This window comes from Lynx rufus, unplaced genomic scaffold (genome assembly GCF_022079265.1).
Source record: "Lynx rufus isolate CCGP_SWC_20201006 ecotype Redwood Valley unplaced genomic scaffold, mLynRuf1.p SCAF_15, whole genome shotgun sequence".
Lineage (NCBI taxonomy): Eukaryota > Metazoa > Chordata > Mammalia > Carnivora > Felidae > Lynx > Lynx rufus.
This window is the reverse complement of record NW_025814829.1, coordinates 51466817-51480481: the sequence shown is the minus strand read 5'-3', so window position 1 is coordinate 51480481 and position 13665 is coordinate 51466817. Positions and strand designations below refer to the sequence as shown.

Sequence of the window (13665 nt, the reverse complement as noted above, 5' to 3'; positions counted from 1 at the left end):
GAATGCATGCTGCCGTCGAAGGGAATCTGTAAGCAGATTCCTTCATAGCCTGGACCTTCCTCTCATCAATGAAATGAGAGGACCTGACTGATGAAGTTCTCAATAGGACTAAATGAAACTAATACGAAACAGGCTTACGACCCATGAACTAATAACATCACAATAACGTAGTGATGTACAATAGCTATCAGTTATAGCTGTGTCTCCTAGGGGCCAAGTTATCTTCCAACGTATACTGCCCATTATATGAGGGCGCCGTGGTGCTGAAAAGCTCTGGATATAAATTTTAGGGGACTAGAAACTCCTGAGCATCTGTTTAATCAGTTATACACTGAGGAAGGTGGATCCGATGATTGTAAAATGTCCTTCTAGTTTCAGAAAAACCCAGGTTTCTCTACTCCTGATCTTATATTCTTCAAGGTGCTCCTTAATGCTGCATGATTGTAGTTTTTTTTTTAATTAATTTTTTTTAAGTTTATCTATTTATTTTGAGAAAGAGAGAGAGAGAGAGAAGCAGAGGGAGAGAATCCCAAGTAGGCTCCCCGCTGTCAGTGTACAGCCCGATGCAGGGCTCAAACTCACGAACCGTGAGATCATGACCTGAGCAGAAATCAGGGCGCTTAACCTACTGAGCCACCCAAGCACTCCAACTGTCATTTATTCTTTGTTTTCACATACCTGACTTTGTGACTCGATGTTATTGACTCAGTGGCTCTATTAGTGAACCAGGGAAGGCTTTTTTTTTTTTGAAACAGATAAACTTCAGAGTACAGAAGCTCCTACCTGTGTAGCATAGTGCCCGCTTCTTTTTCCAGCAGGGCTCATCGTTCCACTTGCCAGGGGCCGACACGCTCTTGATATAGATCTCCACACAGTCCTGGTTGTTCTTCTTGTTGTTGGGCTCGTTGTCAGCCCAGTTCTCGGCCTCTTTGGTGAGGACCTTTTTGGTTCCCACCCAGGTCCATTTATCATTGATCCTTCGGATCCCAATCCAGTAGTAAGAGTTGAAGTAAGGCACGACATCATTGAGGTAAGCGATCTCTTTTTTATTCTGGATGGCCACTAAATCCGTGTAATGCTTCTGGCAGAACATCCGGGAATAATTCCATGAATATGCTTTGGTGCTGTAATTATAGGTCCACGCTGCCACTTCTTTCTGCTTTATTAATTCTGAGTAAAGGAGAGCGAGTGCCAGGTTAGCATCCTTCACCGGGAGTCCGTGAGCATAAATACGCTTCTGTGTCAGTCAGATGGGTTTCTGACTGGAAGACAAAGAGCTAAAATATGACTATGTTGTGTCTAATCTAGTCGTCTTAAGAAGGAAGAGTGGTTTCCATCTTTCACCCAAACACATATATATGTGAAGTCAAAAAAAGAAAATGTACTGTTCTGAGGACGCTTGGTGCTAAAAGATTTGGAATCATAAGAGAACAGAGTTGGAAGGGACCTTATGAGGCATCTAGTCTCCTTTGGTAAATGGAAGAGACATAGTAAGTAATTTGTCCTTTTTAAAGGACACACAGAATGTCTTGGTGGCTGCCTCATATCTACAGGTTCAACCTCTTCTCGTGGAAAATAAGATGCTTTATGATGCGGAGCCTACCTGCTGGGCCAGCCTCATCACCCGCCATATTTACCTTCTTAGCAAAACAGAACTCCCACTTCTGTGCTTTGCACATGCTCCCTGCTAGTCTGGCTGCCCTCCCCACTTACGCCTGGTAAACCTTTCCTCCCCCTGCTTTCCTTGACTTCCCCGGGTAGGCACGTCTCTGCCTCCACTTCCCGTATCGCCCTCTGGGCGTTGGAACGTCTCTTCATATGACACGGTCCACACCGGCCAGATTGTGAATTTTATCTCTGGGTCCTTAACACCAAGCACAGAGCATGGTGCTTAACAGGTGTTCCGTAAATACTTGTTGAGTGAAGCACAACGTGTTTGTGGCAGAGGCAGGTCGCAAACCAGATCTCCTGGCCTGCGATCCGACGCTCATTCCACTGCTCTTGACTGTTCCTCTTTGATAAGTTATGCTACGCCCTCCATCTCTGCTCACTCACGTGGCAAAATAGGGCTTAGAACAAGCCGTTTGAAGCAATGCCTGTGGCAGCAAGTAGCAATAAAGTTTGTGCCCTCTGAAAGTGTAAGGGGGACTCTGATGAAAGCTGTTGTTATCGTGGCCAGTGAGTGGGAGCTCACCCGGGCCAGAAGAGGCCAGATCCCACACGAAGAGGTGTACAATGTAAGCAATCAGGCCTGGAAGTGCCTCTTTTTCCTGTTTATAGAATCTTGTTCCTATTCAACCCTGTCCTCTGCTGCCCGCACGAGGGTCATTTATGTTTGTCCCTCCCCCACTGACACCTCTACTGCATTGTTTTGCCCTAAGACTTTATTTTGGCATCACCAGGGCTGCGTTATTGACTTTCATGGACTCTGGGCAGCTTTTCTTTTATAAGCTCCTTCCTCCGTAATAAAATACTAAAAACTATATTTTATAATTGCATTAGTAGAAAGACATACATATCAGTACGGTATACTAAGACGTTTCTGTGGGTCCCTGACAGTACTGTGGGCCAGGGCCTGCTGAGCCCAGTGGCTAATTGGTCCTGGATATGTCCATTTCGGTTTGTCCCAGAGCCTTTCCACCAATATGATGGTGTTGGGTGCATTTTTCTTCAAGGCGTCTGGGCGGGAACAGTTTTCCCATTCCTTGTAACAACTGGCTAGCATCCTTAACTTCCCCTCATTACTCAGGCCTAGACGAAAGGTTAACACCAAGTTTACCAAAGATTAGGGCACTGAAGCAAAGGAGTTGGGCAGTTCTGAAGATCACTGTCTGAAATCTCCAGTTCCAGATGGCTTTTAGGCAGCTGGCCTGAAACAAGAAAGGAAAACTTCCTTTTAGTACCCATGTGAAATCAATGTGGCCCCCCAAATCCCTGTTAGTAATCATTGTATTGAGTTCTAATCCTCCTTGTTTCCAGCAGGGTGGAGGTTCAAGTGCTCTGCTTCCTTCTTGTTTCTCCCTGCTCTGCTCCGAGCCCTGCTCTGCACCCAGGCTGAGGACAGAAGTTGTTTCTTCTTTCATTCGATAAGTATTTATCAAGTAACTACTTTGTGCAACTAAGATTTTTCATTTACGAAACATTTTATAATTTTCGTGTAAGAAGAGTATTGTCATTATTATTATGCAATAATCTCCCTTTAAGAACCACTATGCCATACCCCAAAATAATAGGAAGTTGCACGCAAACTCCCCGATCTGCACAGATACGTCTGACCTATACTTTGATGCACAGGGCATGGACAAATGGTGCTGGGCTATGCCGTCTGCTCTGTATTATTGACCTATGTCTTGTCTCCTTGCTTTACAATGGTGGCCTATGTCCACAGTACTGTTCAATATTTAATACATATGCACGGTACCTATATATTTAATATTTATTAATATGTATAATAATCCTATTCCCTTTGGATCAATAGCAAGTACTATATTTAATGGGCTCCCTTCTGTGGGGACTTCATGCAATCTGTTAACATTTAAAAAATGTTTCGAGGGGCGCCTGGGTGGCGCAGTCGGTTAAGCGTCCGACTTCAGCCAGGTCACGATCTCGCGGTCCGTGAGTTCGAGCCCCGCGTCAGGCTCCGGGCTGATGGCTCGGAGCCTGGAGCCTGTTTCCGATTCTGTGTCTCCCTCTCTCTCTGCCCCTCCCCCATTCATGCTCTGTCTCTCTCTGTCCCAAAAATAAATAAAAACGTTGAAAAAAAAAATTAAAAAAAAAAATGTTTCGAGGGGCACCTGGGTGGCTCAGTCGGCTGAGCGTCCGACTTCAGCTCAGGTCACAATCTCGCGGTTCGTGGGTTCGAGCCCCGCGTCAGGCTCTGTGCTGACAGCTCAGAGCCTGGAGCCTGTTTCGGATTCTGTGTCTCCCTCTCTCTCTGACCCTCCCCCGTTCATGCTCTATCTCTCTCTCTGTCTCAAAAATAAATAAACGTTAAAAAAAAATTTAAAAAAAAAATAAAAAATGTTTCGAGACAAATAAGTTCCGGGAACACTCACCTTGGCCAACTCCTTCATGCTGCACATGAAAGTACTAAACATTGGTGAGTCTAAAATCGCATATGCTTTCAAAAAGTTGAACCTTTTAAATTTGGATTTGTTATTACCTTTTTTGTAAAAGAAGTGAGATTTAGTGATCAAGAAAAGACTTCAAGCTTAAAGTTGTATTGTATTAGGTAAAAATTTTGTAGAGGAGGAGGAGAGAAGATGAATAATATAAAATTTCCTATTATTAGGAGCTCGCTTATATATTTTTTTAAGTGATGAGGGCTATCAGATCACTACAGTATTTAATTCCACTGGAATAAAAGACATGATGGGACATTTACTTATTGTAAAAGGCTAATCTTTACAATGTGTTGGAAATCCCATCGCTTGTTAATTTTAAAACTGATGATGAAAAATATTAGCTTTCTACTTAGACAGGTGTAAGGGGTTACACAATTTTCCAGAATTCTCTCAGAGGCACAAGGAACAGAAGCATTGCTGCTAAAGAGCACAATAGTGTAGGCTGCATGAAGGGGACCCCAATATTCACCTTTGACCTTGCGCTGGGCTCCTCCAGTAGACTAGAGAGAAGTATAGTATTTTCACTCTAATGGTGCTCTCCCTGTGCCCTTTGGAAGTGGTTTTCTCCCTGTGCAGAGCATTTCTAGGGGTTTCTCTGGCTTTGGGGCAAGCTCAAGGAAGTGTGTGGGGAGGCCCCTGCTTCCCTATCAGCGTCCAACTCCGGCCACTATCCTAAAAGAGCTGTTTCATGTCGTAACTTCTTTGTTTAAACTTTGAAATATGGTTTGGTTTAAACAGAATTGAGAGAAAGAGAGAGAGAGAGAGAGATAGTTTTAAACATTTCAAGGTTTTAGAGGACTTGGTAGGTGCTTCTGATCAAGCACAACATGTAAGAAAGGGAAATACATTACGCATCTCCTACTTTGATCATATTTTTCCATTAAAAAAATCACTAAATATTAAGAATGACTCCTCACAGATTATTTGAGAGACGAAGGAGGCCATAAAGATTAATGCCAGGTCAGTTAAGCATTTCTCCAGCATTCTGCAGCAGATCTTTTGGACTGTGAATACTTGAGATGAGTTTCAGTGAGTAAAGATGATTTGCCTAAGCTTGCTCACCTGGATGGATGTTGGGTTAGCATAGTGATTACCCTTGCGGGACTTTTGAACTCCTTTGAAAGCCAGATAAAAGCTATCATCAGGATTCTTAAAAAAAAAAAAAATGCACAGTTGCAATGTTTTTAGACAGTTTCAGAAGACTCATAGATCCACTAAGTCTGTCCACGTTTAATGGACTGCAAGTTCGAATCTCTGTTAACTGTAAGGCAGCACCTTGGCTCACTGGAAACTGACAAGGGTTTTATGTGGAGAATGGATGACGCCTTTGAGTGGTCGTTTTCCTCTGAGCCTTCCTTGGGGTGGGCAGGCCTTCCACACCTGCCCCTGTTCTACAGTGTCGTCTTCAGATCTAAGATCCTGGAAAGTTAAGGGCCGTGTCCTAGTGTTACTAAGCCTGTTTAGTGTTGAAACAAGAGGAAATGACTCTAGGAGAAATGGCCATGCGCTCTGCTAATCTTTAACGTTCTCTGGCAGCCCACTTCAAACTGGAAGTCACCGAGAAGCCGTCTGAGACTGGGTCATTAGAATAACATCCTGTGCCTGCGTAACCCTTCATTAAAGCCACTTCACACCGCGATTGTCTTTAATTTTACCTTTCCTAAGAACTACAAGTATGGGGTGAAGAGACGGGCAGAGAGAAAGTGGAAGGAGAAAGTGTTTATCCCTTGCCCTCCCTTGGCTTGGGTACTGGATGCCAGCAGAAGTCCCATAGCTGTCGGCATTGCGAGCGGCGCACAAAGTCGGGAGAGATGATACCGCGGAAAGGGATTCTGTTCTCCTGTCTGCATTGTAGACCACAGCTTTGCACTTTTAGAGCAGAACTGACAAAGTCCCTCCCTGGACCCTTTGCCTTCTGCCCCGATGCTACCTGATTTCTCTCCTTCCTCTGGTTCAGCTTCCTTAACTTCCTTGCCTCCCTTTACTCTCCGGCCTCCTCCAAACTCCAGCCTGTGAAATGGCCCTTGCTACCTTTATCACTGAAATCCTAATTACCAAACCCAGTGAACATGTGCCCTTGTTATTTTCCTTGACCTTTCTGCAGCAATAAATACTGCTGAGTAGTTCCTTTTGTTTAAAATGCTTCCGTGGCTCCTTCTCTGGATTCTTCTCTTGCATCTTGAGCAATTTTGATGAGTCTCCCTCTGAATCTACTTCGACCCTCTTCTGGCACTTGTAGAGATAGAGATTTCCCTGGGTTCTGGCCTCCATGACCCTATTCTCTTATCACTCATCTGCTGTCCTGAGGTCACCTTCTGGTCATCTCTTTGCCAACGGCCCCAACACTGTATCTCCATCCCTGACTTCCCTCTTGAGCGTGATGTCTGCAATCCAAGTGCAAAGCAAACAAATGATCGCCCAGCTGGAGGAGGATGCTGGCAGAGGCTTCTCAAGGGCAAGGGCTCTGCCTTAGGTCTGAATCTCAGCTATAGTAGAGAGCAGGTGCTTACTGCTTAATAAATATTTTATGAATGGATGAACAAATAAAGAGCAATGGCAGAGAAATGACTGAAAGTAAGACAGAAGGGTGTACTGAGTAGGAAAATGTCGAAAAATGTGTGATGATTAGACCTAAGTATTTAAGGGCTACAGCAGTAGTTGTATCACATTTGAAAGTATATTATTGGGCAGAAGAGCATAAGAAATCGGTGCAAAAAAATGATCTTGGCACTTTTTCTCATTCTATTTGGGTGTGAGAGAAGCAAGGGGCATGATGGTTCACATCCCACGTGAGGGAAAAAATGAGTAGGACTCACTCTCTTCACGCCATGTGGGTAAGATAGAGGGATATGTGGAGAAGTGCGGGAATCAAGGATTGTTAACCTAGGTCATGTGTTTCAGGAAAGCTGGGAAGGGTATCAAATAGCAGCAGCTCTTAGATGTTGGGGGTGAGAAAGCACATTTCTCTCCTTTGCCCAAACCCTTCACATGAACCGGTCATCAAATCCCACTGGCTTTACCTTCTGACCTGATACCTGGTCGTTCTCTGGATTTCCGCTTACTGCTACAGAGCTAGTGCACACATCATCCTTTCCTTCCTGGACATCATCTGACTGGTCTCTTATCCTCAAGTTGCCCATCTTCCATTGTTTCTCTATAATGAAGTCAGAGTGATGTTTCTAACACAAAAACCTGACCGCATCACTTCACTACCTAAAATCCATCGGCTGTTCCTACCCCTTGAGCAATACCTACAAACTCCTCGAGATGACACATATAGGACCCCTCAAAATGTGGCCTCTATTTGTCAAGTCTCATCTCCTGCCATTAATTTTCAATTTATTTGTGCCTCTCCCCCCCCAACCCCGATTCTACAATGCATTTGTAACGAAACATCTCGTAGTTTCCAGAAGGCACTGTATGTGCCCAATGTTCTTCTTATTGCCCAGAGCACTCTTTCCTTCTATGTGTGCCTGGCTCTATAAGTCCAAACATCTTCTCTTGAAAGGAGCCTTCTCTACGATCGATCCTTCCCCACCGGTCACCAAGACAGGCACTTCCTGGCCCCTTGTCTATTCCAGTAACTACTGATTTCCCAAGTGCCTACAATGTGTCAGGCGCTCTTCTAGGCACTGGCATTAAAATGGTAAAAACAGACATCATTCCTGTCTTACGGAATGTATGGTCTATTGAGAAAGACAGGTAATGAAGCACCAATAAATACATGGCAGTTCATGACAAGTAAACGTGAAAACTGGAAGCTAGCGAGAAGTCGGGGGAAATAAGGTGAGGCTATGTGATACAGGGACTTGTGGTCACCTTAGGCAGGGAGTTCAGGGCAGACTTCTCCAAGGAGATGATGTTGAAACTGAGAGCAGAATGGCCAGAAGAAGCCATCCAGGGAGAAGCAGGAGGAAGAGCATTGAAGACAGAAGGAAGAGCGAATGTGAAGGCTTTGGGTGGCAGCCAGGTGTGTGTGGAGAGTTCAAAGAACATGAAGCCATCAGTGTGGCTGGAATGGAATGAGCAAGAAGGGCATGACACGAAGCTGGTCACAGATCACTCCGGGCTTTGGGAACTAAAGCTGGGGGGTGAGATTTGGTTCTAAGTGCAAAGAGGAGTCAGAGGCCGGGGGGTGTGAATTTTAAGAGAGGCAATGATGTCGTCATTTGGTGTGAAGAACTGGGAGGTCCCAGAGGTCAACTGGAAAGGTGAGTTGGGGCCCGATCTTGCGGGTCTGACATAAATGTCAGCAGAAGGGATCCAACCGTCAGTGTTCTAAACAGGTGCACGTAACCATGGTGGCTTTGATGACTCAGAGGTAGAGAGGCTGAGCTGAGAGAGGAGACTAATGTACTAGTCCCAGTGGGAGTAAATGGGGGACGAGCTTGGGGCTGGGGTCAATGGGAATGCAAAGTGGGGAGGTAGATATGAGGGTCGCTGGGGAGGCAGGACTATGCAAGGTGCTGGTGGCAGAGTCCAGGTTTCACAAGGCATTACAATGGACACAACACTTCCCTCAGGTTCTGGATGGGAGTGGTGGTGGCATAGCACGGATATTGGTAGCCCCAGCTTAAAGGCAGACCATGAAACACAGTGGAAAAAAGAGGTCTCCAAGCCAACAGCAAGTTAGAAATAAAGACAGAAAGGAGCCCCGGACATTAACACTAAGAATCAAAGCACGTGTTTACATTAGACTACCGATCACCATTGTTTAGGTTGATATACTAACATTAAAAATAAAGCAGCATACCTAATTTTTGAAAGTCCATCGGAACCTGGCTGAGCTACATCCCTACAAACATAAAAGAATCATTTTGTATTTGACTTTGTAACATTTCTGTTTGCTTTTCAGCCAGAGAAGCGAGACACCTAGCAGACAATGTAATAAATGCCATTCGTGAACCCACCACGGCCTACTTTCTAGGGTTAGGTCCAGGGTCTTTTTCTCAGTGTTGCCCATCGCGTGGTAGGTCATTTTGACTTCTGAGGATCTGATTAATAAGCCTCTGCTTACAGAATCCTGAAGTTACATATTCTAAGAGCCAGTGGTCAGCCCAGGAGAGTGTGAACCACATAGTGGCATTTTGAAAAACAGGTCATGGAAGGAAGAAATAGAAGCCACAGACCTAAGATGGTTAAGGTGTAAAATGGCAGAGAATCCAGACCTGCTCTAGCCCACTACATCTCTCCCAACATCAGTGCAACTTAACTGCCAGTTCTCAATCAAAGGCTCTCCTCCCCGAGATTCATCTGATGGAAAATACCCCACCAGCTAACTCTTAACCTCTTTCCTCAGGTCCTAGAGGTTAACTGAAGCCACTCTGAACTTGAAGCCAAATTTACACACAAAGGGTTGAGGTTCCGGAATCCCAGGGGCCAAATGTGCTCAGGGGCGAAGGAAGAGGTCTAGTCTTTGGAATAATGAAACCAGTGTTAGAGGTGGAACCATCAGGCCTGGATTGCAGACTTCCAGCCTAGTTTCTTTTCTTTTTTTTTTTTTTTCAAGTCATCTACCAGTTCGTTTCTTTCTTTCTTTCTTTCTTTCTTTCTTTCTTTCTTTCTTTCTTTCTTTCTTTTAAAATACGAAATTTATTGTCAAACTGGTTTCCATACAACACCCAGTGCTCATCCCAACAGGTGCCCTCCTCAATGCCCATCACCCACCCTCCCATCAACCCTCAGTTTATTCTCAGTCTTTAAGAGTCTCTTATGGTTTGGCTCCCTCCCTCTCCAACTTTTCTTTTCCTTCCCCTCCCCCATGGTCTTCTGTTAAGTTTCTCAGGATCCACATAAGAGTGAAAACATATGGTATCTGTCTTTCTCTGCCTGACCTATTTCACTTAGCATAACACTCTCCAGTTCCATCCACGTTGCTACCAAAGGCCATATTTCATTCTTTCTCATTGCCAAGTAGTATTCCAACCTAGTTTCAAGATGCCAGTGGAGGAGCTTCTGAGCATAAAGCAAAGGAGGCGATAGGGTGGGTTTCCTAACCTGAGACCCGTGTGGGGGTTGGGGAACCCCCTGTCCTTGCCCAGAAAGCTTGGTGTTTATGTGGATGTTTGCATTTTCATCTGGGACAGAGAGTTGTACTTTCACCAGAATCTCAAAGAACTCCACAATCCAATGTGTTAATACACTTCCCAAATAGAGGAGGATCCCAAAGAGAATAGAAGGAAGAGATGACTAAGTCCTTGTCCATGTAAGTTGACCAATACCGGGAATGTCTGATATGCAAAAGAGGAGACAAAAGCAATCCACGTTCTTTTGTCACTGGAGTTCAAACTCAGGACAGACTCAAACTCCTTTCCCCTCTCTCCCTAGTCCTCTTTATCTCTATTTCTCCCCAACACAGAAAATCCCCATTGCCAATATTTGAAAAGTGAACGATAGTAAAGCAAAGAGGGGGTTGAAATCATGGGTGAGTGCTGCTCTCTTCCGGCCTCCCGCAGAAAGGAGCTCAACAACAGAGATGTCCGGTTGGTTCCTTTCTAGCCACGGACTGCAGGGTTTGGGACTGTGGGAGAGACTCCTGGCAAGTTGGGGGTAAAACCGTGTGTATCTTATCTGTTGATAAGTTCATGAATGCCTAGTTTTCCTTGGATCTTCCCTGGATCCCAAACCCCCACGAATTTTTTTCTTTTTCACAACAATAGCTGACATTGACAAATCAGTTACCATGTGCCAGCCTCAGATTTACACGCTTTTCAGAGCAAATCCTACTTAATCTTCAAAATGACACCATAAAGTAGAGCGAGCACCATAGGGGCACCTGGGTGGCTTGGTCGGTTAAGCGTCAGACTCCTGACTTCGGCTCAGGTCATGATCTCACTGTTCCTGAATTTGAGCCCAGCAACGGGCTCATGCTGACAGCACGGAAACTTCTTGGGATTCTCTCTCTCTCTCTCTCTCTCTCTCTCTCTCCCTCCCCTGCACACACTCTCTCTCACACACACAAAATAAATAAATAAACTTAAAAAATAAAGTAGAGGGGCACCTGGGTGGCTCGGTCGGTTAAGCGTCCGACTTCGGCTCAGGTCATGATCTCACGGTCAGTGGGTTCGAGCCCCGCGTCGGGCTCTGTGCTGACAGCTCAGAGCCTGGAGCCTGTTTCGGATTCTGTGTCTCCCTCTCTCTGTGACCCTCCCCCGTTCATGCTCTGTCTCTCTCTGTCTCAAAAATAAATAAAAACGTTAAAAAAAAAGTAGAGCACTGTAAGTATGTCTATTTTACAGATGAGGAAACTGAGTCACTAACAGCACTGAGACTTAAGGCAGCTATGGAAACCATGTGGTTACTCTGCAAGAGTCCCAGCTGACTCCTAGGGCTCAGAGAAGGAACTAGGAGAGCCCGGATGAGAGAGCATTTACCCACAGGTGTGCCACAGGGCATTTGCTCAGCCTTGCCCTCAAGCCACAGAGAAGACCGATCCTGGAGAAGGGGGTCGAGGGTTTACCAAGATCTGTGCCCGCGAGAGTTTCTGTAAGCTCTAGTAGGAAAAACAGGCGCCGTGGAGCCAGAGGGCAGAAGTCCAGATGCAGACAACACCAAGCCTAATAGGGGGGCTGTAGGTGCAGCACCTCATCTCCGCAAGGTGCGGCGACTTCATTTGTAACATGGAAATAGCAACCTCACCTCCCAAGGATGTTGGGAGGGTCAAAGCAGACAGCAGGTTTTCAGATGCTCACAGTCCAAAGGGCTACTCAACATAAAGTGCCACGACCACTGCTCTTCTGCACTCTCTAAACCTTTGCCCGCCTGACTCAGCCTCCACGCAGCATCTCGTCCACTTCCCAGAGTACAGAGAAACGAACTTACCATCTCCTCTGCGCCTCGGCTTCCTCTAGGCTGTCTGCCCGACCCAGACTTTATAGCCTCCCTGCCTCCCCTCTGTGTCAGGCTGTTTAGAAAAGCAACTTCCTATTCAAGTTCCAGAATTTCACCACAGCCCTTCACATGAAGTTGGATGTTGATAACACAGGAGTGGTTGATAATAGTTTGCAGTGGTCACCAAGGGGACAGGGGTCACCTACCTCAATGGGGGGGAGGATCTGGAGACAGGGGCAAGTGTGAATCACTTCAGGACATCCCGGGCTAAGTGGTGCAGGAATAGTGCCCACACCCCCCCCCCAGGAGTCAGGTTTCCTCTGATTATGCTACGAGCCCCAATTTAAGGTCGTACAACTGGAAAACATGCTTTGTCTTAATCATAATGTCCTAGTGTAAATATTCCAGTTACTGTGAAATCTCAGTGAATGTTGACTATTCCAGAAGCGAGGCAAGGGACCAAAAATTGTAAAAAAAATAATTAAGGTGGGAAAGGAAAAAACCACTGAGAAAATCCTGGCTACTGGGGGCGATTGCCGGAAACAGTTTTGACACGAAATATAAAAGAGACATGGGTCGTTGTTAGGAAAGGGTTTCTGCTTCTTGTATCAGGAAAAAAAAAAAGATGTAAAACTGGAAGGTTTGTGTGTGGGGATAGGAGGCTGTGGGCTCAGGGCTGAAGACCTGGGCTCTGTGGTCCAGCTGCCTGACATCCGTGTTGGCTGCACGGGCGTCTCACCATTAGGCAAATGACCTGAACTCTCTATACCTGTCTGCCCACCTGTGAAACAGAACGATGGTACCAGAACTCACCCCACAGGGTTGTCGTGAGGTCGGATGCTTGAAGCAATGGCACACGGTCGCACCCGACAGCCAGCTCTGCTGCTCAGAGTTATCAGCCAGCAAAATCAAGTCTCCAGGACTCAGCGTCAGGTCGGAAAACCCTAACTCTTGATTTATTTTCTTGGGAATCTGGTTGTGCAGTAATGGGTGTTACTCTTTGCCCGCCGGGGGTGTGCCCTAGCAAGTTCCTACCCTCCTTGTGACTCAGTTCCCTCAGCTATCTTAGTAATAAACAAGGACTGTGGTCGCTGCATGGACGCATCAGGGCCATGGATGGATTTATACGGGAAGGACTTGGAGCATACCTTGTCCACGGTGGGGGCCAAGTACACGGGAGCTGTGGTTTTCACGAGACTTGCTTCCATTTCCTCTGTTTGTACTTTCACTCTCCAGACCCTCTTTTTGGCATTACCTTCCTTTTTTTTTTTTTCTTTTTTTTAAGAGAGAGAGGGTGAGCAGGGGAGAGAGAGAGAGAGAGAGGAAACAAGGGAGGGGCAGAGAGAAAGGAGGACAGAGGATCAGAAGAAGCGGCTCCGCGCTGTCAGCACAGAGCTGGATGCGGGGCTTGAACTCACGGACCTGGAGATCTTGACCTGAGCCGAAGTCAGACGCTCAACCGACTGAGCCAATGCATTTTAAGTCGGATAATGCTAAGTTTTTAGGGAGTCTGAGGGAAGGATAGAAGGATTTGGGGGAAGAGGAATGGCAGGACGACAACTTGACTTTGTTGGAAGGCTGTTCAGGCTGAACGCCATTTGCTCACGTGGATATTGTCTGTGTGGAAATTTTAGGTTGTTTCTATTTATGTGGCTATTAACACAAGGAATCCAGACACACAAGGAATATTTGCATCCCTTCAAGGCTCCAG

At 45.8% G+C, this 13665-nt stretch overlaps 1 protein-coding gene across 6 annotated transcripts in view; it reads right to left on the bottom strand.

Moving 5' to 3' along the window:
• Positions 1 to 13177, bottom strand: part of SELP (selectin P) — a 40596-nt gene extending 27419 nt beyond the window's left edge. For all 6 annotated transcript variants that reach the window (XM_047077033.1, XM_047077035.1, XM_047077036.1 and 3 more), the window contains exons 1-3: positions 13103 to 13177; positions 2780 to 2870; positions 784 to 1170 (exon numbers count right to left, since the gene is read on the bottom strand). In XM_047077033.1, coding sequence (XP_046932989.1) covers positions 784 to 1170; positions 2780 to 2870; positions 13103 to 13162 — 538 coding nt within the window. In that variant the 5' untranslated portion in view covers positions 13163 to 13177. The remainder of the gene's footprint in view (positions 1 to 783; positions 1171 to 2779; positions 2871 to 13102) is intronic.
• Between the last annotated feature and the right edge of the window lie 488 nt (positions 13178 to 13665).